At 37.9% G+C, this 27,010-nt stretch overlaps 1 protein-coding gene across 1 annotated transcript in view; it reads right to left on the bottom strand.

The window, feature by feature from the left end:
* The window catches only part of LOC122726312 (muscular LMNA interacting protein), a 402,484-nt gene that overhangs the window by 225,479 nt on the left and 149,995 nt on the right, over positions 1 to 27,010 (bottom strand). The window contains exons 2-3 of the mRNA XM_043963965.1: positions 9,459 to 9,614; positions 8,332 to 8,727 (exon numbers count right to left, since the gene is read on the bottom strand). Coding sequence (XP_043819900.1) covers positions 8,332 to 8,727; positions 9,459 to 9,614 — 552 coding nt within the window. The remainder of the gene's footprint in view (positions 1 to 8,331; positions 8,728 to 9,458; positions 9,615 to 27,010) is intronic.

Here is a 27,010-nt window from a genome sequence, read left to right as displayed (position 1 = left end):
GCAAGTCAATTAACCTGTTCATGTCTCAGTTTCCCTAACTATAAAATGGGAATAATAATAGCACTTATCTTCCAGGGTTGTTGTGAATATTGAATGTGATATTATTTGAAAAGCACTAAGCAGAGTGCCTGATATATTGTAGGTCCTTGATAAATGTCTGTTTCCTTCCTTTCCTGCCTTAGGAAGATTATCATCACAGCTCTTTGGAGGATGAATTATAGAAGGTAGAAACTGGAAGCAATTAGTATGCTATTATAATAATCCAAATAAATGGTTATAAAGGTCTTAACTAGGGGAGGTAAGCATTCTTTTGGAACATAGTTAGAAATAGCTCTCCAAATCCAGAAAAAAAAATAACCATGGAATCTAGATGCAGATTGAACCATACTATTTCTAATTTTTTTTTGTTTCTCTTTTTTGAGGTTTTTCTTTTTTGCTCTGATTCTTCTTTCACAGAATGACTAATTCAGAAACATGTTTAATATGATTGTACATATATAACCTATATCAGATTGCTTGCAGTCTTGGGGAGGGGGGAGGAAGGGAGAAAATTTTGAAACTAGAAATCTTATAAAAACAAATGTTGAAAACTATCTCTAAATATAACTGGAAAATAATAAAATACTTTTATGAGAAAAAAATAAATCACAGTGATAATCAACCAGTCAACATTCATTAGTTAGGCACATACTATAAGCTAGGAGCTATGATCATTCCTGTAAATGCAAAGACAGTAATGAAGCAATCTTACATTATATTAGGGGAGACAATGTTAGTATATGTAATTATATATAATGCATTCAAAATGAATACAAGATTTTTTTTAGAGGGAGAAGGCTAATAGTAGCTGCTGTAGGGAAGGAATCAGGAAAACCTTTATGTAAAAAGTGGATCTATACCAGAGCTTTGAGGGAAACAACAAATTCCAAAAGGTAAACTGAAGGAGTGCATCCCATTCATGGGAGACAGACACTGCCAAGAAACCGATGCAAGAGATGGAACATTTTTATGTGAGGAGCAATGAGAAGGCCAGAGAACAGAGTGTGTAAAGGGATGCAAATGATAATAAAGCTATAAAAGTAAGTTAGAGCCAAGGTGGGAAGGGCTTTAGAAGTCAGGAAAGTCAGTGCATTATCCTAGCAGTAAAAGGGAGTCACTAGACTTTATTGAACAGGGAAGTGACATAGTCAGAGCTGTGTTTTAGGAAAATTACTTTGGTGGTTATGTGGAAGATAGTTTTGAGAAGAGATTAAAACTATGTGACCAGAGCAGCTAGGTGGCACAATAGATAAAGCACCAGCCCTGGACTCATGAGGACCTGAGTTCAAATGTGACATCAGACACTTGACATTTACTAGCTGTGTGACCCTGGGCAAGTCACAACCCTCACTGCCCTGCAAAAAAACACAAACAAACAAAAAAAACTATGAGACCAACTGAGAAATCATTGCAATATTCCTGGCAAGGGATAGATGAAGCTTTGAAACAGAGTAAGTAGAGAGAAAAGTATAAATAAGGAGGAGATAAGCTGGAGAATGTCCAGATAAGGGGAATTGGGATGATAGGTTTCTTCCAATATTCAAATCTCTATCCTACAGAGGGAGACTTAGTTTGGCACCAAGGGCAGAACGAGGAACAATGGAAAGTTAGAAAGAAAGGCAGATTTTTGTTTTATGAAAGGAAAAAAATCCTAAAAATTAGAGTCATCCAAAAGTAGAATGGGCTGACTCATTGAAGATCACATAATTGGTGATCTTCAAGAAAAAGCTGGATGATCATTTATCAGATATATTGTTGTGGTGTTTTTTTTTACTTTTTTGTGGGGCAATGAAGGTTAGGTGACTTCCCCAAGGTCACACAGCTAGTAAGTGTCAAGTGTCTGAGTTCAGATTTGAACTCAGGTCATTCGGAATCCAGGGCACCACCTAGCTGCTCCTCTATCAGATACATTGTAAAAAGAGTTTGTTCTTCTGGGATGGTTTGGATTAAAAGGACATCTAAATCCAGAAATTGTTTTTGGTCTTAAGACCAAAGGGAAGAGGATGGTCCCTAAGATGTTGAGGGGAGTCTCTGTGGTGAATTTTGGGGAGAATATGGACAAAAGTCAAAACGAAAAGGCATGGATGGATTACAATTGGCATCATTTTGGAGGAAACTCCAAGTTTATGAGATGACAGCTGTTGTAGTACTTGGGTACATGATGTATATGAAACAAAAGAACATGAAGTACAAGAATATGTAGTACAAGGACATGGAGTGCAAAAGAACATGGAGTACATGAAGCATCCTAAAATAACCTTGTTCTGACAGTGTTGAAATGGTACATAAGAGGGCAGAGGGTGTTAAGAGTGACATTGATTTTAAGCCATCTCTAAACATTAACAACCTGACTGACTTCAATATACAGCTAAATTCTGCTAAAGAGAAGGATGGCTAATAGTTCTCTTCGAAGAGACACACAAAGGAATCAATGGAATTGGTTTCATGTTGTATGCAAAGACAAGAAACACCATGTAATGATGCTTTTGATTACTTCAACTTGCAACGCTCATGAGGAATATATGGGGGGAAAAATCATAGTTGATGCCGATATGTCACTAGGAGTTGAAGAGAATGAAGATGAAGAAAAAGTATATGGAAAGTTAATGAGAATCTCCAAAACAAATCAACATACCCTTAGATAACTTTATAATTTCAGTGAGCATAAAAGAAGATGGAAAAAAGAAAATGTTGGAAAACATACAGTTTTGATTAACAAAATAAGTCAACATCTTGTAAGTTAATTGGAAGCTTCTTGTCTGTGTATCAATTTTTTTCCTCCAGAACAATAGGTGCTGGATTTGGCAAGCACTGAAAACATCACACTCACACACATACACACACACACACACACACAATCAAATTAATTATGACTTAGCACATCAGTTAATGATATGGGAATCATACCAGAATCAGTTTTGTATATGTATGCAGTCAGAAAAGTGATTAGTTATAGAAATAATCAAAAGTATTATCAAACTAAAAGAAACAGTAATAGCTGGCATTTACATAGTGCTTTAGGGTTTGCAAAGCATTTTACAAATATTACCTCTTATTATCCTCACAATAACCCTAGGAGGTAGGTGCAATTATTATCCCCATAATGTGGATAAGAAAGTGGAGGCAGAGAGAAATTGAGTATTTTACCCAACATTACACATTATGGTGTGAGACCATACTGACCTGAGGACTTCCTGATTCCAAGTCCAGGTCTCCATCCACTCTGCTACCTAGCTTTTTAAGATAAGATCCTGTGAATGATAGGACCAGCTATCACCTGACCTATTCAAATAAGTAATTAATACTGAAAAATGGCACATGGTAAAATATAAATATATTGACCCTAAGTGTCACTATTTTTTGCAAAGGTTTAGCTAATATAAGAAAGTTGCTACAATCAAAAGACCAAAAGTGCCCGGATATTAGCTTTTTTTCTTTTTCTTTTTCTTTTTTTTTTTCAGGGCAATGAGGGTTAAGTGACTTCCCCAGGGTCACACAACTAGTATCAAGTGTCTGAGACTGGATTTGAACTCAAGCCCTCCTGAATCCAGGGCCAGTGCTTTATCCACTGTACCACCTAGCTGTCCTCAGATATTATCTTTTTTTTTTTTTTTAGTGAGGCAATTGGGGTTAAGTGACTTGCCCAGGGTCACACAGCTAGTAAGTGTTAAGTGTCTGAGGCTGGATTTGAACTCAGGTACTCCTGACTCCAGGGCCAGTGCTCTATCCACTGCGCCACCTAGCTGCCCCCCAGATATTATCTTAATCAGAAAACTCTTGATCTTCTTGCTAAGCAATGAGAGGTAGCCACAAAGGACAATACCAGCTTAGAATTTAAACTCATAGGGAAAACCCTAGGAAGGTGAGATAGTGGGTAGCTATAAGCAGTTTTGCCTTTTAAAATGGTGAAAAGCATTGAAAGTCAAAATAAGTCTATAGAAAAGAGTGTGTCAAGACCCAGATGAGCTTTCTCATCGAACTGGCAGGAGGACAACAAATAGAAAGAAAATAGAACAAATTTGTCAACATTTCTCTACCAGTCAAATTTTATTATCAGTGACAGAGGCACTACCACATTGGGACTTTAACACTTCAGTCCCTGATGTGCTTTGTGATGAAGTAGAAATGGCACTAAGGAAGATGAAGTGAAAGGAGCTGCTGAAGTAGACCAAACACACATAGAGGAAATTCATGCTGTAGGTGACACAGTCTTAAAAGAATTGAACAGTCTCAGGGAGGGGGAGATACCAAAATAATATGAAAAAAATCATAGACAATATTGATATTCCAGAAATATGAAGGGAGTCTACATAACTACTGACTCCTTTTGTGTCTTTAGAAAAATCTTTGAGACTAATCTATATCTATACTGAGGTTCATTGAAATTATGGAAAGAGCAGGCTTCCACAAATGATGCTCTACTGAAGGCTACATCTTTACAGTCACACTACTGGCTGAAAGGTGTGGTAAGATTGAATAAAAAATAAATTCTATACCACTTTATACATGGCAACCACTATATTGGGTTTGGAAATAAATGATGAGTGCCAATAAGTTACTACATATTTCTAATGATGACTTGAACTCAAGAAATTGTATAAGATTAGCTAGCCAGAGAAGAAGATGATGTCACTGTAAAGCTTCAAGAAAGAAGAACAGGTAGGAGAGACCCTCAAGAAAAGATGGTAGGGGGTAGCTAGTTGGCACAGTGGATAAAGTACTGGCCCTGGATTCAGGAAGACCTGAGTTCAAATCAGGCCTCAGACACCTGACACATACTAGCTATGTGACCCTGGGCAAGTCACTTAACCCTCTTTGCCCCAGAAAAAAATTTAAAAAGAAAAAAATGATGGTAGGATATAAAAGACTGCTGCATGTATACAGTCCCAATGTTAATCTTTGGGCTGTACTTGGGTTGTCTGTGTATGATGCTTTTCTAACACACTTTAAAGTGAACAGATCAATACACATTCAAAAATAATTGTGGAGAAAACAGCTGTGCCTCTAGTCACTTTCCCCTGCTCTAGTGTCCACATCCCAGTGACTCTTCTGTATGACCTACCTCCTAAACAAAAACTTCAGTGTCATTCTTAAGTTGTTATTATTCCCTACATCCAGGTTTTGACCATATGCTTCTATTTATTTCATAATACCTTCTATACTTATCCCCCTTCCTTTCTAACTTTTTGTTGCTGTTATTAGTCAATTATTTCAGTCATATCAAACTCTTCATGACCCCATTTGGGGATTTTCTTGGCAAAGATACTGAAGTAGTTTGCCATTTCCTTCTCCAACTCATTTTACAGATGAGGAACTGAGGTTAAGTGCCTAGGGTCACACAATTAGTAAGTGTGTGAAGCCAGATTTGAACTCAGAAAGATGTCTTCCTGACTCAAGGTCCAACAGTCTATCCATTGTACCACCTAACTGCCCCTTCTCTTCTAACTACCAGAATCCTTTGTATAATCTTTATCTCCCACCAGGACTCTTTCCTAGCATAATTACCATTTCCAAAATAGCCCCTTTGTCTATGAAATTGTTGACATTGCTGCTTATCCTCTATTCCCATCATTCCACAAAACCTCAGAGTATGAAAATACACCATACTGATCTAACAATAAAAACTAGCATGCATATAGTGGTTTAAGGTTTAAGGTTTGCAAAGTTTTGTACATGTTATGGCATTTGATCCTCACAACAATGCTGAGAAGTAGGTGCTATTATAATTCCCATTTCCCAGATGAGGAAACTGAGGCTAAGAGATTAAGTGAGTAGCCCAGGGTCACACAAATATTGCATCCAAAGAGGAAAGCTCATTATATCCTGAAGCAGCCCCTTCCCTTTAGATTGCTCTAATTATTATTGTGATTTTCTTTACATTAAACCTATATCATGTATAATGGAAAAAGCAAAGAGTCAGAAAATCTAGATTGGAATACTGACTTTGCCACTAACTGGTATGGGTGAACAAAATATTTTCCTTCTCTGAGTTCCTTTCCACATATTTAAATTAGGGTGATGGATTAACAGATCTCTGAGATAGATCACTTCTATCTCTAAATTTCTTGATCCTTCTTATATTCTTTCCCTCTTTTTCTGATATTCAGCCTCTCCCTATTCTAACCCCTGATTCCTTCAAGTATGTCCCATCCTAAAGTTTCTCTCATCCTAAAACTCATTCATTCTCTCCTCTCTCTCTCTCTCTCTCTCTCTCTCTCTCTCTCTCTCTCTCTCTCTCTCTCTCACACACACACACACAAAATCCAGAGAAACCTCACTTCACTAGAATCTAAAATGCCCTTAAGCTATTATACTGTATCTCTCTACCCTTTTGTAAACTCCTGGTGGGAGGGGGAAGCTGTCTACACTCATTGCCTCCATTTCTTTCCCACTCCTTCACAATCACTTTTTTTTTTGGTGAGGCAATGGGGGTTAAGTGACTTGCCCAGGGTCACACAGCTAATAAGTGTCAAGTGTCTGAGGCTGGATTTGAACTCTGGTGCTCCGGAATCCAGGGCTGGACCTTTATCCACTGTGCCACCTAGCTGCCCCCACAATCACTTTTCAACCCTTTCTAATTTATCCCTGACCTAATCACTAAACTGAAACCATTCTCTCCAAAGTTACCAATGACCTCTTAATTGCAAAATCTGATGGGCTTTTCTCAGTCTTCATCCTTCTTGACCCATCTTCTGAATCTGATAATTAGGACCATACTTCTTTTCCTTGTTTTGTGTGTGTGTGTGTGTGTGTGTGTGAATGTGTGTGTGTGTGTGTGTGTGTGTGAGAGAGAGAGAGAGAGAGAGAGAGAGAGAGAGAGAGAGAGAGAGAGAGAAACTGCTTTTTCCTGCCTCTTCTCCTATCTGTCTTCATCTTTCCCAGTCTCCTTTGCTGGCATGTCATCTATATCATCTTGCCTTTTCACTAGGGATGTTCTCCATAAACTCAGTCCTGGACCCTCTTCTGTTTTCTGTCTACCCTATCTCTTAGTGACCTCATAAGCTCCCCTGGGGTTAATAATTATCTCTACACATATTCAAAGATCTATATATGGAAACTAGTCCTCCTGAGCTTCAGGTCCATATCACAAACTGTCTAATAGATACTTGAAACCAAATGCTCCAGAAACATCTCAAATTCAACATATTCAAAACAGAACTCATGGGGGCAGCTAGGTGGCACAATGGCTAAAGCACCGGCCCTGGATTCAGAAGGACCTGAGTTCAAATCTCACTTCAGACATTTGACACTTACTAGCTGCATGGCCCTAGACAAGTCACTTAAGCCTCATTGCCCTACCAAAAAAAACCCCAAACCAAAACAAAATAAAACTAAAACAAAACAAAAAAAAAAACCCTCATTATCTTTCTTTCCAAATTTATCTCTCTGCCAAAATACCTATTTCTATTGAAGGTACCACCATTCCTTCAGCTTCTTGTGTCCTTAACTTCATTGTTATCCATGAATCCTCACTCTCCTTCATCCTAATAGTCACTTTGAGGTGATTATCATGAAAAGAATGACCACGAGGAAAACATGGTGCCCAGGAAACAGTACTGGATCTGGAGTTGGACTATGTAAACTCAAATTCTATCTGTGTGATACTGAGCAGGTTAATCTCTCTGGACCTGAAGTGAACTTAATTATCTCTATGGTCCCTTCCAGCTCAATCTTATGTATTGGTGAAAGGGGTTGACTCATTCACATAATCTTCTCCTCTACATGTAGAAGAGTATTGACCTAGATGAGTGGCAACATAGTAGAATGAGTGTCAGATGACTTGGGTTTGATTCAGAGCTCTGTGTCTTTACTACCTTTATGAACTTGGGCAAGTAAGTCACTTAACCTCAGTTTCCTAACCTGTATTTACTTGGGGCTTACAGGTTTGCAAGAGCACTTTACATACATTACTCTCACAACCCTCCTGTAACAAATTTATTATGTCATCCTCATTTTACATATGAGGAAACAGGCTAAGAAAGAAGTGTTTGGTCACACAGCTACTAAGTTTCTGAAGCAAGGTTTGAATTTAGGACTTTTTCATCCTTAACTCTACTTTCAATGATAGAGCTGGACTAGATAACTTTTATCATAGGTCCTTTGAAGTATTAAACTATTTATTTCCTGAATGCTGACTGTGATATAACTGCCTTCACTGAAATAATATGTTTGTTCATGGTATTGTTGGTTGTCTTGACCTGAAAATCCTTTGAGACTCAGAACTCAGTCTGCGTAGCACCTCAAGTAGGACCAGTGACAGATAAGCACGAACGCAATGAAGGCAAGCCGTACCTGTACTTGTTTTTGTTGATTAGGTGAATCCTGAGGAAGTTCTGGTCTTCCTAGAACTTGGAAGTCACTATGACGTGGTTTTTGCAGTTCAGTGACAGGCCCTGGGGCTATAGCTAAGGACCTGGGTCTTTCTAACCCATGACCATTCCCCACAGGGGGCTGTTTGTCCTCCTTTTTGCTTATGGCTTCTTCTTCCCCTTCAGAGTCCACAATAAAGACATATTCTGCTTTGAAAAGGTCACTCTGCTGCATTGTTTCTGGTTGATTCAATTTAAGTCCTCTCCCTTGGAAAATCTTTTGGCCAGTTTCTGCAGAACACCTGTATGTCCAGATATCGCTCTCTTGTCGGAATCCACTTTTCAAAGTCAGGTGGTCCAAGAATTCATGGGAAATAGACTGCAGGAGATAAAAACATATTTCATTTTAGTAGATAAATATTCTTTTTTCCACTCTTGCAATGAGGTCTCTTGTCTATCATTCAAAAATTCAACAACTACGGTCTTCTGTGTGTGAGGCATTGTTAAGACAAAAACTGAAATAGTCCCCACACTCAATGCACTTATATCATATAGGGGATAATATATACATATACATACATACATACATACACACATATATAGACACACATACATATGCTTATTATATATATGTACATGAGTATATATGTGTATATTATATATATATATATATATTTAGGTTATTTTATGTGTATAGAAACTAGTAGTTTTAAAATTATGGGATAAAAAAAAAATTATGGGGCAGCCAGGTGGTACAATAGATAAAGCACCAGCCCTGGATTCAAGAGGGCCTGAGTTCAAATCTGAGCTCAGACACTTGACACTTACTAGCTGTGTGAATTTGGGCAAGTCACTTAACCTTCATTCCCCCACCCCCCCAAAAAAAGATGGAATGTCACAAATGGGGAACCCTTGATTTTAATAAAAAATTTTGAAATACATAGGTTCTTTTTATAAATACTACAATCATCACAAATGGTCCTAGGACTCATAACCTTTAAGAAAAAAAAAAGTTAAAGGGGAGAGATGATCATTCAAAACACTTTTTGCAATTGAGTTCATTTTAATGCAAATTTTGTGAGTCTCAAGACATGCATAAAAATAACCTACCCTATTTACTGTCCCTTGGCTCTTATCTCTTGTTTCTTCACCAATTTTTACAAGGTATTTAGAAGCATCAGCAACCTGAGTGTGAGTTGGTAGTCTTCGTATGGTCGGGACAAATGTAAAGATCAAAGGTTTGGCTTCAGTATCTCCAGAAAGGACCTATAACATATGTAAGAAGTACATCTTATTAGAGAGATATCATACCTTTTATTCTCCACAGAGCATGGTACAAAGCCAACTGGGAACTTGAGCTAGCACTGAACATTCATTTAAAATGTGTTAGACCAGATGAGAGAGAGAGAGAGAGAGAGAGAGAGAGAGAGAGAGAGAGAGAGAGAGAGATTTCTTAAGTGTTTCATGTTTGCCAGGCACTTTGCTAAGTTCCAAGAACGCAAATAGAAGCAAAAAAGGAAAAATCCTGTCTTCAAGGAACTAACCTCCTAATGAGAGGAGATAATACATAAATAAAGGAAAGCTTGGAGAGGGGACATGGGTGAAGGGTATAGGTACAGGGGTAAGATCGATGATGAGGAAATTAAGAACTCAAGAGAATGAGTTGGGAATGAAGTGAGCATTGTCTGGTCACGTCCTCATTAAGTGGTAGGAAAGTGTCCAATTAGAAGCAAAGTTATTTTCAATGACATTTAGGCCTGGTGCTATAACTACAACCCTAGGTAAAGTTTGTCCAATGCCCTACCTTCCTTTCTCCAGTTTGAATGAATTTATATTCTAATTTATGTTTTGGTGGAAGATGATGTTTTGTTTTTGTTTTTGTGGAACCAGTGGTGTGCTGGAGACAGCTCTAACCAGCATCTAATGAAAATGGCAAATGCTACAAATTGGGCCTTGGTTTGTTATGTTAATTATATAGACTTAAGAAAGTGATGGGAAAAATGTTAAAAATTCAGATTAAATTAAGAATTATGTCATTTCTACCTTTTAATTTTTTTTTCAGAGAGGTGGTTGTTAAACATTTACCAGAACAGCACTATGTGTAACAAATTTTACCATCCCTCATAGACTTTAAGCTTCAGGAGGGCAGAGACAATCTCTTAATCTTTGTATTTTAATAACTATTTTTAATGTTAAATGAATGAATGAATCATTCTCTTTCATATAAATTTCCTACTACCTCAGATCAAGAGTGTAGCTCCCTAAGAAGATTCCCATCTGTAAGATATTCTCAACTTCTTATTCTCCTTCAACCCATACATCCAATCTATAGTAAAATTTCATTGATCCTGCATTCATTACATCTTTTACATCTGTCCCCTTCACTGTATTCATACAGCTATTATCCTAGTTCAGATCCTCATTACCTCTCACTTGCACTATAAAAATAGCTTCTTTTTTTTTTTTTTTTTTTTTTTTTTTTGCGGGGCAATTGGGGTTAAGTGGCTTGCCCAGGGTCACACAGCTAGTAAGTGTTAAGTGTCTGAGGCCAGATTTGAACTCAGGTACTCCTGACTCCAGGGCCAGTGCTCTATCCACTGCACCATCTTAATTGATTACATAATTTCTTTCTTCATCTTCCCCTTCTCTTTCTTTTCTTTCTCCCTGCCTTCTCTACCTTTTCTTCCTTCCCTCCCTCTCTTTTTTAGTAGCTCAAAATTCTGCAAATCAAGAGATCTACCATCCTCAGTTTCCCTAATAGCCAGGATTATAAGCATGTGCCACCAAACCCACCTTGGACCTTAGTTTCCTTATTTGTAAAATGAGGAGACAGTCTCTAAGACCCCTTCTAGTTCTAAATCTGGTTCAAATACCTAAATGAAACCTTTCCTTAGTGTCCACAAAAGAAAGCATATAAATGCCCTTGTTTTGTGTATATTTTATGTATATTTTTATACTAACATGTTCCCTGATTAGAACCTAAATGATTCTAAGACCTCATGAGATCTCTCCCCTCTCTAACTCATTCTCTATGCAGTTACCAAAGTGATAGTCCTAAGGCATTGGTCTGACCATGTCATTCCTCTGCTCAATAAACTGCAGTGTACTTCCTATCACTTATTTTATATTAAATTTTTATTATTTTTTTGGTGAGGCAATTGGGATTAAGTGACTTGCCCAGGGTCACACAGCTAGTAAGTGTCAAGGGTCTGACTGAGGTCACATTTGAACTCAGGTCCTCCTGAATCCAGGGCCGGTGCTCTATCCACTGTACCACCTAGCTGCCCCTAAATTTTATTTTTTAATTAACAAAAAAAACTTCTTCCTCTCATTAAAAAAAAAAAAACCTTGTCACAAAACTTTCTATCACTTCTAAGGTCACAGTGCCCTGTTTGGCATTTAAAGTTCATTAAAGTCTATCTCTCACCTTCCTTTCTAACCTCATTACTCTCCTTCACATACTCTGTGGTCCAGCTAAAATGAATTCCTTGTTGTACTTCCTCCACAACCTTGTACCTCCCATCTCTGTGCCAATACGTAGAAGATTCTCTCTGTTTAGCTCTACCTCTTAGAATCGCTAGCTTCCCTCAAAGTTCAGTTCTAAAAAGGCACATTTTACCTTGGTACATATACTTTCATATCATCATATCATTTCCCTGACATGATGTAAGGTCTTCAAGAACAAAGGCTGTTTCATTTGTCTTTGCATTCCCAGTGAACAGCAAAGTGCTGGGAACATAGTAGGTGGCTAATAAATACTTGTTGATTAATTGTGATTAACAAACAATGTTGACACATTAGATCTTTTAAAATAAGCTATAGAACATAATTCAATAGAATATGGGTCTCCCTTGAAACCCATTCAAATGCCTTTAGTTAATCAAGTTCAAAAGATTTTATTATTAGGTAATTAGGTGCCAGAATGGTGTAATTGGTATTACATTTTTACTGGGATTAAGAGGTTTGAGCTAGAGTCCCAACTTTGACACCATTTCACTGAGTGATCTTAATGAAGGGGCATGGAATAAGCATTTATATAGTGTCTGCTATGTGCCAATCACTGTCCTTAGCACTTCGCAAAGATCTCATTTGATCCTCACAATAACTCTGAGAGTTAAATACTGTTATTATCCCCATTTTACAGTTGAAAAAACTGAAGCCAATACAGGTTAGATGACTTGCTCAGGATCACACAGCTACATCACACAAAATCTGAGTCTGAATTAGAACTCAGTTCTTCCTTAACTTCAAGCCCAGTGCTCTATTCACTTCAATACCTACTTGCTCCAAGTCATTCAATTTCTCTGCACATCACATTTTTCAACCATAAATAGAAATAATAATGCTTTAAATACATACACAATAGAGTTAGGAGGCAAACAACTTGTAAATCATAAATTGCTATTTTATTGTTCAGTTGTGTGCAACTCTTAGTGACCCCATGGGGTTTTCTTGGATAAGATACTGGAATGGTTTGCCATTTCCTTCTCCAGTGGATTAAGGCAAAAAGAGGATAAGAGACTTGCCCAGGATCATACAGCTAGTAAGTGTCAGAGGCCAGCTTTGAACTCAGGTATTCCTAACTCCAGGCCCAATGCTCTATCCACTAAGCTAACTAGCTGCCTCTAAAAATTGCTACAGAAAAGTGAAGTGCTACTATGTAATCATTGTGATATGTGATGATTATGATATGTGATCATTATCAATCTAAACCATATATAATATCTCAAATTCAATTCACTAAGCACTATCTGTGTGCATATCCTGTATATCATAAGTGTTTAATAACCCTTAGTGGAGTTGATGTTTTATTTCCAAGGTTAAATGTTACTTAGTGCTTTTAAATAAATACACATAGATTTTACCATTGATGATGTTTATAAATCCTAGCCCTTTTTACATTAATCTCCATTTGGTGAATGATATAGTAACTAAAGCATGAATAGAAAACTTATTACCCACTTAATATGATGTTCTGTTGCAACCTTGTACTGCAGGAGAATTGATCAGCCCTATTACATGTTGATAACCAGACAGTCCCAGGTCTGTCCTTAATAATCTTATATTTGCTAAACTAATACTCATGATTTACTCGTATAAGTTTGGGAAAGTGTTGAGTCTTTTTTCTGGTCTATTATTTTATTGGCATAGGTAACTCAAATGAAAAAACATTTATTAAGTGCCTACTATATGCCAGAATTGTGCTAGGTGTTGGGGATAAAAGACAAAATGAAAAGAGTTCCTGTCCTTAAAAACTTATACTTTATACTACTGGATGGAAACAACATGTACCCAAAGTACACATATGCACTCTCTCCTCTCTTTCCCCTAACAGAACACCTCAATTCTTTTAAGACATAATTCTTTTTTTTGAAATCTAACACTAAATTTACTTGTATTAAATATATTTAAAAATCTGATAAAATAAAAAGGTGGACAGATCAGATAAGAAAACAAAACACCATGAACTATTGCTTCCAAGAAATATACTTTAAAAACCAAACACATATACAGAGTAAAAATGAGGGACTGGAATAAATTTGTTATGCATCAGGTGAATCCAAAGAAGCTGAAGTTGCAATCATGTTATCAGACAAAGCAAAAGCAAACCTTCACAAAATAAAAAGGGATAAACAAGGAAACTACATTATTGTGAAAGGAATGACAAATAATTATTTGTCCATATCAATGGCGCAATAGATAGAGCACCGGCCCTAGAGTCAGGAGTACCTGAGTTCAAATCCAGCCTCAGACACTTAACACTTACTAGTGGTGTGACCCTGGGCAAGTCATTTAACCCCAATTGCCTCACTAAAAAAAAAAAAAAAGACATAATTCTAACACCAAAGGCACTTAGGTGGTATAGCAGATAGAGCACCTTGCCCTGGAATCAGAAAGACCTGAGTCCAAATCCCACCACAGACAGTAGCTGTCTTACCCTGGGAAAGTTACTTAACATCTGTCTGCCTCAGTTTTCTCAACTACAAAATGGGGATAATAACACCTATCTTGTCGAGAATTAAATGAGATAATATTTGTAAAGTGCTTATCTAAACACCTGGCATCACAGGCCATTGACAAATTTTCATTTTCCTTGCTTCTTTCTAGAGGAAGCCTTTCCTGATTCCCCACCCCCACACATAACTGCTAGCTTGCTCCCTAACTAGTTTATATTTACATATATACAAATACAAATATGTATATTTACATGTATACATATACAAATACACATATATAAATATACACACACATGCACACACACACACACACATATATGTATATATATATATGTTGCATCCCCTGATAGAATGTAAACTTCTTGAGAACAGGAATTGTTACATTATTTTATATGTGTATCTACAGTGTCTGGCATATAGCAGACACTGTTTATTGTTTTATTAATTAAGTGAAGTAAATACAAAATATTTTTTTAATGCCAAGTAATTGGGAGGTAGAGGGGAGGATAAGGAATAGCACTAATAATAGGAAGCTCTGGAATGCCTTGAGAGAGATCTCACTTAAACTGAGCCCTGAAAAGAGGGGCAGCTAGATGGTGCAGTGGATACAGCACCAGCCCTGGATTCAGGAGTACCTGAGTTCAAATCCGGCCTCAGACACTTAACACTTACTAGCTGTGTGACCTTGGGCAAGTCACTTAACCCCAATTGCCTCATCCAAAAAAAAAGAAAAGAAAAGAGCTCAGGATTTCATGGGATAAAAATTAGGAGTGAAAGCATTCTCTGCTTGGGGATGACAACCTATATGATAGCGTAGAGAAAGGAGATAGAATGTCATCTACTGGGGGAACAGCATGGGCCAGTGAAGCTGGAATGTAAATTTGTGAGAGGAAGAGGATTTCACTGTAGAAAAAGAAGTTGGAGCCAGATTGTGAAGGCTTCTAAGAGTCCCACAAAGGCATTTGCATTGGATGCTCAAGTTAATAAGCAACCAGTGTAGGTAGCTTTTGGAGCAAGGGGATGGAACAGCCAGGTCTAGTGAGTGAGTGAAGTCTTTATTGGAGAGGGGAGAGACTAAAGCAAGAAAGAGGGGCGGGGGGAGGGAGGGATGTAAATGATGCTGAGGAGGTAGAATTAAAAGGACATCTTAACAGATGGCATACAGGGGCAGCTAGGTGGCGCAGTGGATAGAGCACCGGCCCTGGAGTCAGGAGTACCTGAGTTCAAATCCAGCCTCAGATACTTAACACTTACTAGCTGTGTGACCCTGGGCAAGTCACTTAACCCCAATTGCCTCACTAAAAAAAAAAAAATACCCACAGATGGCATACACTGGAAGGTTGATTCTAAGATGGAAAGCCTGTGGGACTGGAAGGATCTAGTACTCGCAAGAGAAAAAGGGAAATTTGAAAAAGACATGGCTTTTGCGGAAAAGAATAATGGCTATGTTGAGCTTGAGGCACCTATGGAACACCCAGGTGGAGATGTCTATTTGGAAAGATGTCTATTTGTCTAATTAGAAAGATGAATATTTAGATTTGAGAGTTATCTACATCGAAATGATAACCAAACTAATGAAAGAGGGGTAAAGAATAAGCATTTATAGAGTGTCTACTATGTGCCAGGCACTGTGCTAGGTGCTTTTTACAAATATCTGACTTGATCCTCACAACAAACCTGTAAGGTCAATGCTATTATTATATCCCTTTTTACAATTGAGGAAACTGAGGTAAACAAGTTAAGTGGCTTGAGTGTCACATAGCTTGTAAGTGTCTGAGGCCATACTGAAACTCAGGTCTTCCTGACTGGGTACTCTATCTACTCCACCACCAGGCTGCCTCATGATAAGGTCACCAAGAATAAATAGAAAGACAAGGACAAAGTTGTTGGCTACTGCAACACATAGGGCAGTGAGGTGGCATAGTAAATAGAGTGCCAGGCCTGGAGTCAGGAATACTTACATTGCTGAATTCAAATTTGGCCTCAGACACTGTGATACTGGGAAAGTTACTTCACCCTGTTTGCCTAAGTTTCGTCATCTGTAAAATGAGGTAGAGAAGGAAAGGGCAAACCACATGAATATCCTTGCCAAGAAAACCCCAAATGGGATCACAAAGAGTTAGACACAACAAAAACAACAAGCAACACATAGGGAATGAGACACAAAGGAGACAGCAAAGGAGGCTTAAGAGGATGGGGTCAGACAGGTAGGAAGAGAACAAGGAGAGAGAAAGTATCACTAAAATAAGGGAGGAAAGAGAACTCAGGAGGATACTACTTCCAGAGTAGGAACTTCTTCCATCAATGGAGATTGGCAACTCCTCCAAAACTAATAATCATGAAGAGTTTCCTAGTGTCCACGGTCATGTAGTTGGTATGAATCAGATGCAAGTCAAGATTTCCCTTATTTCAATGGCAGCACAATATTGAGTCCCCAGTAGCTGCTTCTTCCCTCTCTGTTATATTCCTCCAGCTTTATTGTTATTGTTCAGTTTCAATCATGTTTGACTCCTCATGACCCCATTTGGGGTATTCTTGGCAAAGATACCAGAGTGGTTTGCCATTACTTTCTCCAGCTCACTTTACAGATGAGGAAACTGAGGCAAACAGGGCTAAGTGACTTGCCCAGGGTCACACAGATCCTAAGTGTCTGAAGCCAGATTTGAACTCAAGAAGATGAATCTTCCTAATTTCAGGCCCAACACTCTAACCACTGTGCCATACCACATCACAAATTTTAATTTGAAAAAAAAAGCAAACTGTTATTCAATATAATCGTTATAAAAAAAAAACTCATAAAACTGAAAACCTTCTCTTCTTGGGTCATTGTTAGAGAAACCAAAATCTCATAAGAAACAAGGTCTCCTCCATAGAAGGAAAAGAAATTGAAAAAGAAGTCAATACTTCTTGTCACTTCTAAGACACCAATGCCATGGCAGCATACTATATTCTTTTTCATCCTTTCTCCCTTGAATTCTCTCCTCATCCAAAGCATGAGATGTGTATTTGCACAGAATTTCCATCTGAGTGGGTTTGGGAACTTCTCCGGCCAACGTGTGGAATTCCAATGAGAGGGTCACATGTTAACAACTAGGTTTTCGAGTATCTTATTGGGGAAAGAAAAGATATCTGCTATTCCTTTACACAAGGCAGCCAAGTTCCATGGGCCCAGAGAGATGAATTGCTATGGTGATGGCAAATTATTTTTTTCCACAAAGCAGAAATAGCCACACTTTAATAGCTTTACATTTGTTAAATGCCAATTAACACTTCCAGTTGTCAAAGCTGCCTGAACCTCCAGCTCCCTGACTGTGTTTGAACCACTTTATGTGTCAAAATGAGAACTAGAAAACCCTATTAGACGATACAATCTCTTTTCTACAAGTAGAGCTTATAGTTTATTTCAGGTTTTCTCCGATTTGGCTTGAAAGTCTTACAAGGTCATACCCTGCACCTTTTCCCTGGGAAAACAACTGGACAGACTTATAAATCATCTGAAAAGTTTTTGGTTTTTTTCCCCCGACATTCCATTGAAATGCTTCTCAGCTCTGCTTTATCCTTTTTTGCAAGGCTCACTTTCATTTCTCACCCTAAAATTCTTCTTACTTCCTGACATGACACCAAGCAGCTAAATGTCACCTCCTCCATGATACCAAACACTTTCAGACAGGAACTCACCCTCCCCTTAAATGAAGACATTACAGGCTGTAGCATCAGTAGCCCTACCCCCCACCAAGGGCACCCCTGAGGACACATCCTTTGATTTCTCCCAGTTAACAAATGGTCTCTATTTACCAGCTCACCCTTGCTCAGGATGCCAGCTGTCATTTCCTTTTGGTACCCAGTCAAATTAACCTGCTCTTGCATCATTCTCACAGCAACCTGACAGCAACAAGAGATGGTCGCACAGTGAAATCTAAAACATTTAGGAAAGTCTGCCTTTTACCTGGGCTTTGGTCTTTGTGCTCCCTGCTAGGCTGCCCTGGTGCACTTGGAAGTCATTGTTCGCGTTTTCACTCAGAAGCCACTGCTTTGGAAGCATCACATAAGGCAGTGAGCACACCAATGACTGAGGTGGGAAGAAAGCCTTTTACAAAAACAACCCAAAAAAAATCTAAAAAGAGGTAAGTGGAATACTGCCCTCCCTGCTAGCTAGCATTTTGTCAGCTCTCAATTGTAGTTTCAGACAGAGGCACACATATAGGCATAAATATGGAGAGAGAGAAAGGGAAAAAGAAACAGAGACAGAGAGAGATAGAGACAGAGACGGAGAGACAGAGAGAATGGCCTACTATGAAGTCCCCAGCTGATAAAAATGGGTCATTAGGAGCAAAAATATGCCTTCCTCATCTTTGTATATAGTTCTTTTACATAGCAGTGCTTTAAACAGATAGATATGCTATGAAAAGAAGAGCTATATAGGATTGGGGAGGGAAAAGGAGATTATTTTGGTAACTGCCGGGCATCTCATCACAAAAATAAGTTGCTAACATTCAAAGTGAGCAATTAGGGGTAGGAGAGACAAAAAAACATAGGCAAGGATTGGTTTGCGTTTGAACAAAGAGACAAATAATATGCAGTGATGGGTTAAAAAGAAGCCAATGGGATATATTATCTGTCCCCTGCATCTAAATAGCAGGCAGCAACATATGAGCATCTGGATCCCCTGAAGTATTTCACCACTTAACAAAAATAGCATGAAAAAAGAGCATGAAATCAATTTTTTCCCTTAACCCGCCTCCACACTCTCCCCACCCAGCCAAGCCATCCATCCTTCATAACACTTACCAGGCATTTTCTTTGTGCACAAACTGAGTCTGCTCAAAGACCTTCAGTGGCTCCCTACTTCCAACTGAGCAAAGTTCATGCTCCTTTGGCTGGTATTCAAGGACATTCCCAACTTGGAACCACCGTATCTTGCCAGGCTTAGTTCATATTATTCCCCTCGACACTATGCTTTCCATTCTATCCTGGCTGGAATTATCTTTCCCAAAAATATACCTTGTGTTTTTCCACCTCTGTGTTTTAGCTCATACTGTTCCCTATGCCTGGAATATCCTCCTACTCCCTCTTCTCATCTGTTGAGTTCATATGTGTCCTTTAAAGCCCAAGTTAAATAATAGCTCGCTTTAATATAAAGATGTAAGGTTGGCAAAGCACTCTATTCTCATTTGATCCTCACAATAACACTGTGAGGTTGGTGCTATAATTACCCCCATTTTACAGGTGAGGAAGCCGAGAATGAGAGATGTTAAGTGACCCATCCAGAGTCATGGGGTTAGTAAATGAATAAGTCAGGATTCAAACTCAAGTCTTCCTGATTTCAAGCCCAACACTCTATCCCCTGTACCACCTAGCTGCTTATATAAATATTACCTCTTTAATGCCTTCCCCCTTCAGTCTCCCTTTATGTACTCGTCTTTTGTATGTACTAAATGCTTCTATGTTCTCTTATACATTAGAATGTATGCTCCTTGAGAGCAAAGACTGCTTTGTTTTGGTATGAATTTTTTGCCTTTCTTTGCATCCTTGCGGTATCTTGCCTGTAACGATTGGAATGACGCCACCTGCTGGATACTTACTGTAGAAGAGTTCTGCCCATGAAGCAAAGGTCTTTGAGGGCAAGACCAGGCTTCAGGAGGTGACGCGGACTAGTGGGAGGAGGAAGGAAGAGACTGGCGCTCAGGCTCGCTCTTCTTTCCTCTGGACTCTGGCGGAGAAGGGAGCTAGAAATGCGCTCTCCCTTTAATAGATAGGAATCTAGGCCTTTCTCTCTCTCTTTACCAAATTCTTATTCTCCTTAATAAATGCTTAAAAGTCTAACTCTTGCTAAAGCTTATAATTTATTGGCGACCACTCATTAGATATTTTAGACAGTTTAGCTAGAATTTTAACCCTTAACAGATGGCTGACCACGAAGAGGAAAGCTGAACCTCACTTCTGATCTTTCGGTTGGGTAAGAAATTTCCCCTACCCTAACCCTTTAAATCTTGAGTACTGCTGAATTGCCTGGTGTTTTCCCTTTAAATTTTTTCAAATGGACCTTTCAAACTCCCTAATTACCCTATTTTTGAGTTTAGTCTGTTTAACCAGACAAATGGGAGATAAGATCATGTTAATGCTTTGTTTTTGTGGATTTTCTATTTTTCTTTTTCTTTTTGTTAAAAGAGCCAGCAACTTACTCACACAAGGAAATATCTCTCCCTCTCCCAACCATGCTTTTTCAGAGAAACCTGAAGAGATTCCTGCAGTTTTTCCCAGTTCTAACACTAATTGTTGCTCTAATTTTGCATTCCTGGAGGCAATGACCCACCCTCTAGAAGCTTTTAATCCCATAGTGCCTGGAGGCAAAGTGGGGGAAGAGGAATCCAGGCCTGAGTTCAAAATCAAGTCTGATTCAAATTGCCCTGGTCCCTCCCCTCCTCTCCAGACCCCACCCTCTACTCCTCCCATGGCCAAGCCCATTGCTTCCCCTGCCCGGGAAGTCCAGAGATCTGATGCGCATGCTCAACTTTCTCTAACTACATTTGCAGCTTCAGGCTCAGCCCTTCCCCAGCCTGGCTGTGCTTCTGAGACAACCTTAGAAAACCCTTTAAATTCCAGATATACTCGTTTTGTTCATAATTTTGCTAACCTGCTTTTGTCTTTAATTAGTAATCTTATAAAGCATTTGTATGGTGAAAAGACTGACAGACAATATAGAGGGGTTAAAGAAGAAAAACTTAAGCTGAATAAGAATGACAATCATCACCATAGTTCAAGACTCCGCTTCTTTTGCCATGGAAGGGTATATATTGTACAGAAATGTAGAAGTAAGCAGCAAGGTACTGATATGAGTATTGGGGATTTTAGATATCGGAATCAAGAGTGTTCTGAATTCACTCAGATTATTAATGTCAGTTCAGAGGTTACATAGGATTTCTATGCTATTATATATACATTTTGAAATTAATGGTATGGGTTTATTTTCATAGAGATTTTCATGCTTTTGAGATTGTGTTTTATACTTAGTTTTTAAAACAAGGAGAATATTTGTAAAAGCTTTTTATAGTCATGTGATCAAGTTTATATTTTATAATACTCTTATTAATATTAAGTTCATATTCATTTAGATTTCCCTAGTTTGAATTTCATTGTCTTTTATTATTCCACGTGTATTTTCTTCTATTCATTCATCTATCTAATTTTGAAACATGGTTTTGATTTCATAATACAATGTTAATTCTAGGAGTATTGTGCTCCCATATTCTGAGTTATTTGTTTTTGCTATTTTTTCTCAACTGATTATTTGATCAAACTCTTTAAAGCATTTCCTTGGCAAATTGGTTGCCAAGGCAAGTGTAAATTGATTCTAGAAGTATTATTTTTGATAAGCATATTCCAAAAAAAAAAAAAAGAGGGGAACATTTGTAAAAGTTGTCTTTGAGATTGTGTTGTGCTTTAACTTGTATTTAAATATGTTCAGATTTTTCAAAAAAGTAATTGTATGCTAAGTAAAAAAAAGGTATTATTTGAAATTGTTGCATAATTATATATTATATTCTGAGTCAAGATGTATTCACATTTTTTGCAATCATTTATTATCCTCAATTTTTAAATCCATATGAGACTTGGATTATGGGAATTTATCATTTAAGACATTAATTGCCTTTATTCTGAGTTATCAGATGCCAGTTGGCCAAGATGCCATCCAATCACAAGAGGAATACATGCAAAGAGCAGACATTGAACTGTTACATGAGGGGAGACATGCACGAAGTTAAGGTATGGCCGAGGGAACGGCTTTTGACAAATGTTGAGGTTGGATTCTCTTGGTTTAATATTTTATTCTCTTTTTCCCCACAATATTGTACAGATGGCTGGAAGTATTCATCCCACCCATCTCACTTCTACACCTGGCTTCTATGCTCCCTCCTATATGCCTGATGCCATGGACATCTCAATCCCATGCATCTGATTAAGTCTGACTCAGTTTCCTCCAATATGTTCGGTGGCATGGACATATATTCCATCCACCTATTTTAAACCTGGCATACTGCATGGGCAGTATATATTGCTCAAGTGTGGGAATGCTCATATCCCATCATTTTTCTGTTCTTTTATGGTAACCCCCATAATTATCTCAGGTGTCATGATAAATACAGTGTTGAATTTGGCCTTGACACCTGTTACCAATTATATTAGATTTTTTAATTTCTCATAATGGCATGAGGATAATTAGGCAGATGATGCAAAAAGTGATGAAACAAAGATAAAAAATTATTTTTAATAATTAATATCGCAGCAATTATCTTCTCAATTACCCTCCATAAGGGGGGGACTATAGTAATATTATAATTTTAAAGAATGGTTCAATTTTTGTTTTATTATATGTTTCATGTGTAACAACTAAGATTCTGAATTCCCTTAGGCATGTTTTTGAGAACTTTCATTGTTTGATTTGATTATTGACAAAGCTATTTTAAAGTTGTGTTAAGCTCAATTTTGTAGGAAATTTCCTGGCTGATTACCAGCATCCATACCTCAACCCCTGAAAAGACTTCCATTCCACGACTACACCTAGAGGACATCTGAGAAAAGACTTTCAGAGACTTTAAATGAACAGTTTTGATTTGTTTTTGTTGTTTTTTTTTCTCTTTCTGTTATAATATACACCATCTGTAACATGTATTCTCTGCAGAGGCCCTCCCTTTGCAAGACCAATGTCAAAGCGTCGGTTCATGAGGACAAAAAAAAAAAAATCGCCCCTCTGGACAAAACTTTCCTCTCTTCCTTTTCTATATTGTTGTTCACATATTATTAGTTAGCAATAGTTATTATATTGTTTTTACTGTTCCGTCAAGGAAACATTTTGTTTCTTGAGGAACAACAGGGGGGACTGTAACGATTGGAATGACGCCACCTGCTGGATACTTACTGTAGAAGAGTTCTGCCCATGAAGCAAAGGTCTTTGAGGGCAAGACCAGGCTTCAGGAGGTGACGCGGACTAGTGGGAGGAGGAAGGAAGAGACTGGCGCTCAGGCTCGCTCTTCTTTCCTCTGGACTCTGGCGGAGAAGGGAGCTAGAAATGTGCTCTCCCTTTAATAGATAGGAATCTAGGCCTTTCTCTCTCTCTTTACCAAATTCTTATTCTCCTTAATAAATGCTTAAAAGTCTAACTCTTGCTAAAGCTTATAATTTATTGGCGACCACTCATTAGATATTTTAGACAGTTTAGCTAGAATTTTAGCCCTTAACATGCCCAAAATCAATACTTAATAAAAATGCATCTTCACTAACTTATTGACTGTCTAGATACTTTCTGTGATCTTCCCCTCCCTCATTCAGTAAAAACTCTTCCCCATTCCACTCTCACATAACATTTGTCTCCAAAGGCAGCATTGGAGCAGCAGAAGATGGCTTTAGACTGGGTCAGGAGATTCACGTTCTGGGACTTGGTGGAGTACCAGTTCTTGCTGGATACCAGCAAGCCAATTGTTAAATTTGCAATATTAACATTGATACCTCAGAAATCAGCAAACACCATAAATCAGAACCTGATTCATTATTTTGCTGATTTTTTAAATTAGGAAAGTGATAGAGAAAATGTTGATAATGAATATTAAAGGATCATGGATATACTGTCTCTGTCTCTGTCTCTCTTTGGCTCTCTTTGTTGCTGTCACTCTCTCTCTTTCTCTGTCTCTTTCTCTGTGTGTGTCTCTCTGTCTCTGTCCCTGTCTCTTTGTATGTGTGTGCGTTTGTCTCTCTGGCTCTCTCTGTGTCTCTCTGTCTCGGTGTCTCTCTGTCTCTGTCTCTCTCTGTCTCTCTGTCTCTGTCTCTGTCTCTATCTCTATCTCTATCTCTATCTCTGTCTCTCCCTCTCTAGCTAGGTTTCCTCATTTATAAAATGGGAATTTGCCTTACATAATCTTTAAGTTCCCTTCTAGCCCAATCTATGAATCTTACCATATCTATGAGTCTTAACATATTGACATGTGAAGTGTTAGAGGCCCCTTCTAGGCTGAAACCTGTGTGGGGACTTCCTTCCCCAGCCAATCCCCACACCTGATGTTACTTTGGATTCATTTGTATATATTTTGTTTTTATTTAACAGAATGTAAGCTCTTTAAAGTCATGGTCCATTTTGGTTATATATATATATATATATATATATATATATATATATATATATATATATATATATATATATATATATATATATATATATATATATGCAGAGCTTAGAATAGTGCTTTGCATACAGTAGGCATGTAATAAACACTTCAGTTGAATAAAGTTCTACTCCAGAAATACAAGAAGACAGTAAATGTCCTGAATGAAGACAAACAAAACTTCACAAATTCAATTGATTGGAGTAGTCGGCTTCAGTATTTCTATTTTCTAAGTATTGATTTTCTCCACCTCTGTGATAGTCATATTTGTACTTTGTCAACAAAAGATGTGATGCCCCAAGGGTGATATGTGCACCAAGAAATACAGAGGAGAATAATAAAGTTCAAATACAGGAACACAGACTTTTCCTCTCCCAAAGGTGTGTAGCACACTCAGAATTCTGTGTTAATTGCTTGCATTCCTTTTCCTTAAACAAAATTTTTTTAAAAATTAGACTTTTGTGGGTCATGAAAGCATCCTGAGTAAAAGAATGGCACAAAATGTTCCTTGAAGTGTGAGAAGAAAAGTTAGCTACAACAGATTTTGATCTTACTGATACACAGTCTCTAAGCAAGATGACCTTAAGAGAGGCAGCCTCGCTGAGAGGATCCAAGCTAGTGTGAAGTTAGAAAGACTTGGGTTCAGGGCCCCTTATAACACATACCATTTGTGAGATCAATTCACTCAACCTCCTCTATGTGGCCCAGATAACTCTCTAAGATAAATGTTATAGGGGCAGCTAGGTGGTGCAGTGGATAGATAGAGTACCAGCCCTGGAGTCAGGAGGACCTGAGTTCAAATCCAGCCTCAGACACCTGATGTTTACTAGCTGTGTGACCCTGGGCAAGTCACTTAACCCCAACTGCCTCACCAAAAAAAAGTTAAAAGTTAAAAAAATGATATATGTTATAGATGAGTTGCTGATTTGCATCAGTAGAGGGATTATCATAGAGATCCCTACACTGATGAAATCAGAGGTATCAAATATGGCTATAGCCATACATGTGTACATACATATATGCACATATATACATACTCAGATGTATGTGTGACAGCATGGAGTATCATGTGGTCCCATGTACATACATGCATACATAGATACATACATAGATACATACATACATATATGTATATATATAGCAGCATGGAGTAGTAGCTAGAGTTGACTCTAAGTTAGAAAGATCAGAGTTCTGTTACATACTAGCTGGCTGGAGCTAGATGGTAAAGTGGATAGAGTACTGGCCCTGAAGTTGAGAGGACCTGAGTTCAAATCTCACCTGAGACATTTATTAGCTGTGTCACCCTGGGCAAGTCACTTAACTGCCTTAAACATCCAGGGCTATCTCCAGTCCTCCTGGATAGATAGATAATAGATAATGATAGATAGATAGATAGATAGATAGATAGATAGATAGATAGATAGATAGATAGATAGATAGATAGATACATACATACATACATACATACATACATACATACATACATACATAGATAATCTCGCCATTGGATTCAGATGGCCCTGGAGGAGAGACTGAGATTGGTGACTTCGTATAGCCCTCCATCATTTAAATCTAATACACTGTAAGTCATGACAGCACCCCGGTATCATGGTCCTCTTCAAGAGTGAAGGACAAGGGGAAGCTAGGTTGTCAGTGGATAAAGCCCCAGCCCTGGATTCAGGAGGCTCTGAGTTCAAATCCAGCCTCAGACACTTAACACTTACTAGTTGTGTGACCCTGGGCAAGTCACTTAACCCTCATTGCCCTGAGGGGGGGAAAAAGAGCGAAGTACAAACAACAACAAGCTGGATAACCCTGGGCAATTGGACAAATCATTTAACTTCTAAAGGATCTAAGCAACTTTCAAAATCTATAAGTAGCAGAGATGGTCCCAACCTCTACTGGTAAAGGGAACTTTCTCACCCCAAAGCCCTATATTAATGAAATCCCATGTCAAGTCTCTATAGAGTCACTATTTACTACATATACTATTATATTTAATATTCACTATATATGAGTGTATACATATACATGTATGTATGCATATATACATATTAACTATATATCTATATACAAAATAAATTGTGTGTGTTTATATACATTTATTCATGTATATGCATATGTATATTTATGTATGTATATAGTAGATATCTAAAATCACAGAATAGATTAACTGGAAAGAATCTTAGAAATCATGCAGTCAAGTCTCTCATTTTACAGATAAGGGATTTGAGGTTCATTACCTCTAAAATAAATGAACTGAATCATAAGTAAAATATAAACAGTTTAGGTAATACTAGTAATTTTTCAAATACTTTTTTCTCTAGGTTTTATGTATACGTGGGACAATGTGTAGATGATTATTTTAACTTCTCTCCTATAATTCTGAGTGGATCAAAACCACGTTAAAGTTTCATTTCTACTGCTGTTCTTTCCTTTGCCTCCATATCACTGTCTTTGCAAACTCCCTAAAGCCTGGAATAATAAATAAGCCCTTGACATGATCAAATTTGAGAGGGAAATCATTTGGGTCATTCATTTCTTTCTTCTC

Source organism: Dromiciops gliroides, chromosome 4 (assembly GCF_019393635.1).
Source record: "Dromiciops gliroides isolate mDroGli1 chromosome 4, mDroGli1.pri, whole genome shotgun sequence".
NCBI classification, from domain to species: domain Eukaryota; kingdom Metazoa; phylum Chordata; class Mammalia; order Microbiotheria; family Microbiotheriidae; genus Dromiciops; species Dromiciops gliroides.
This window is presented reverse-complemented; position numbering and strand designations above follow the sequence as displayed.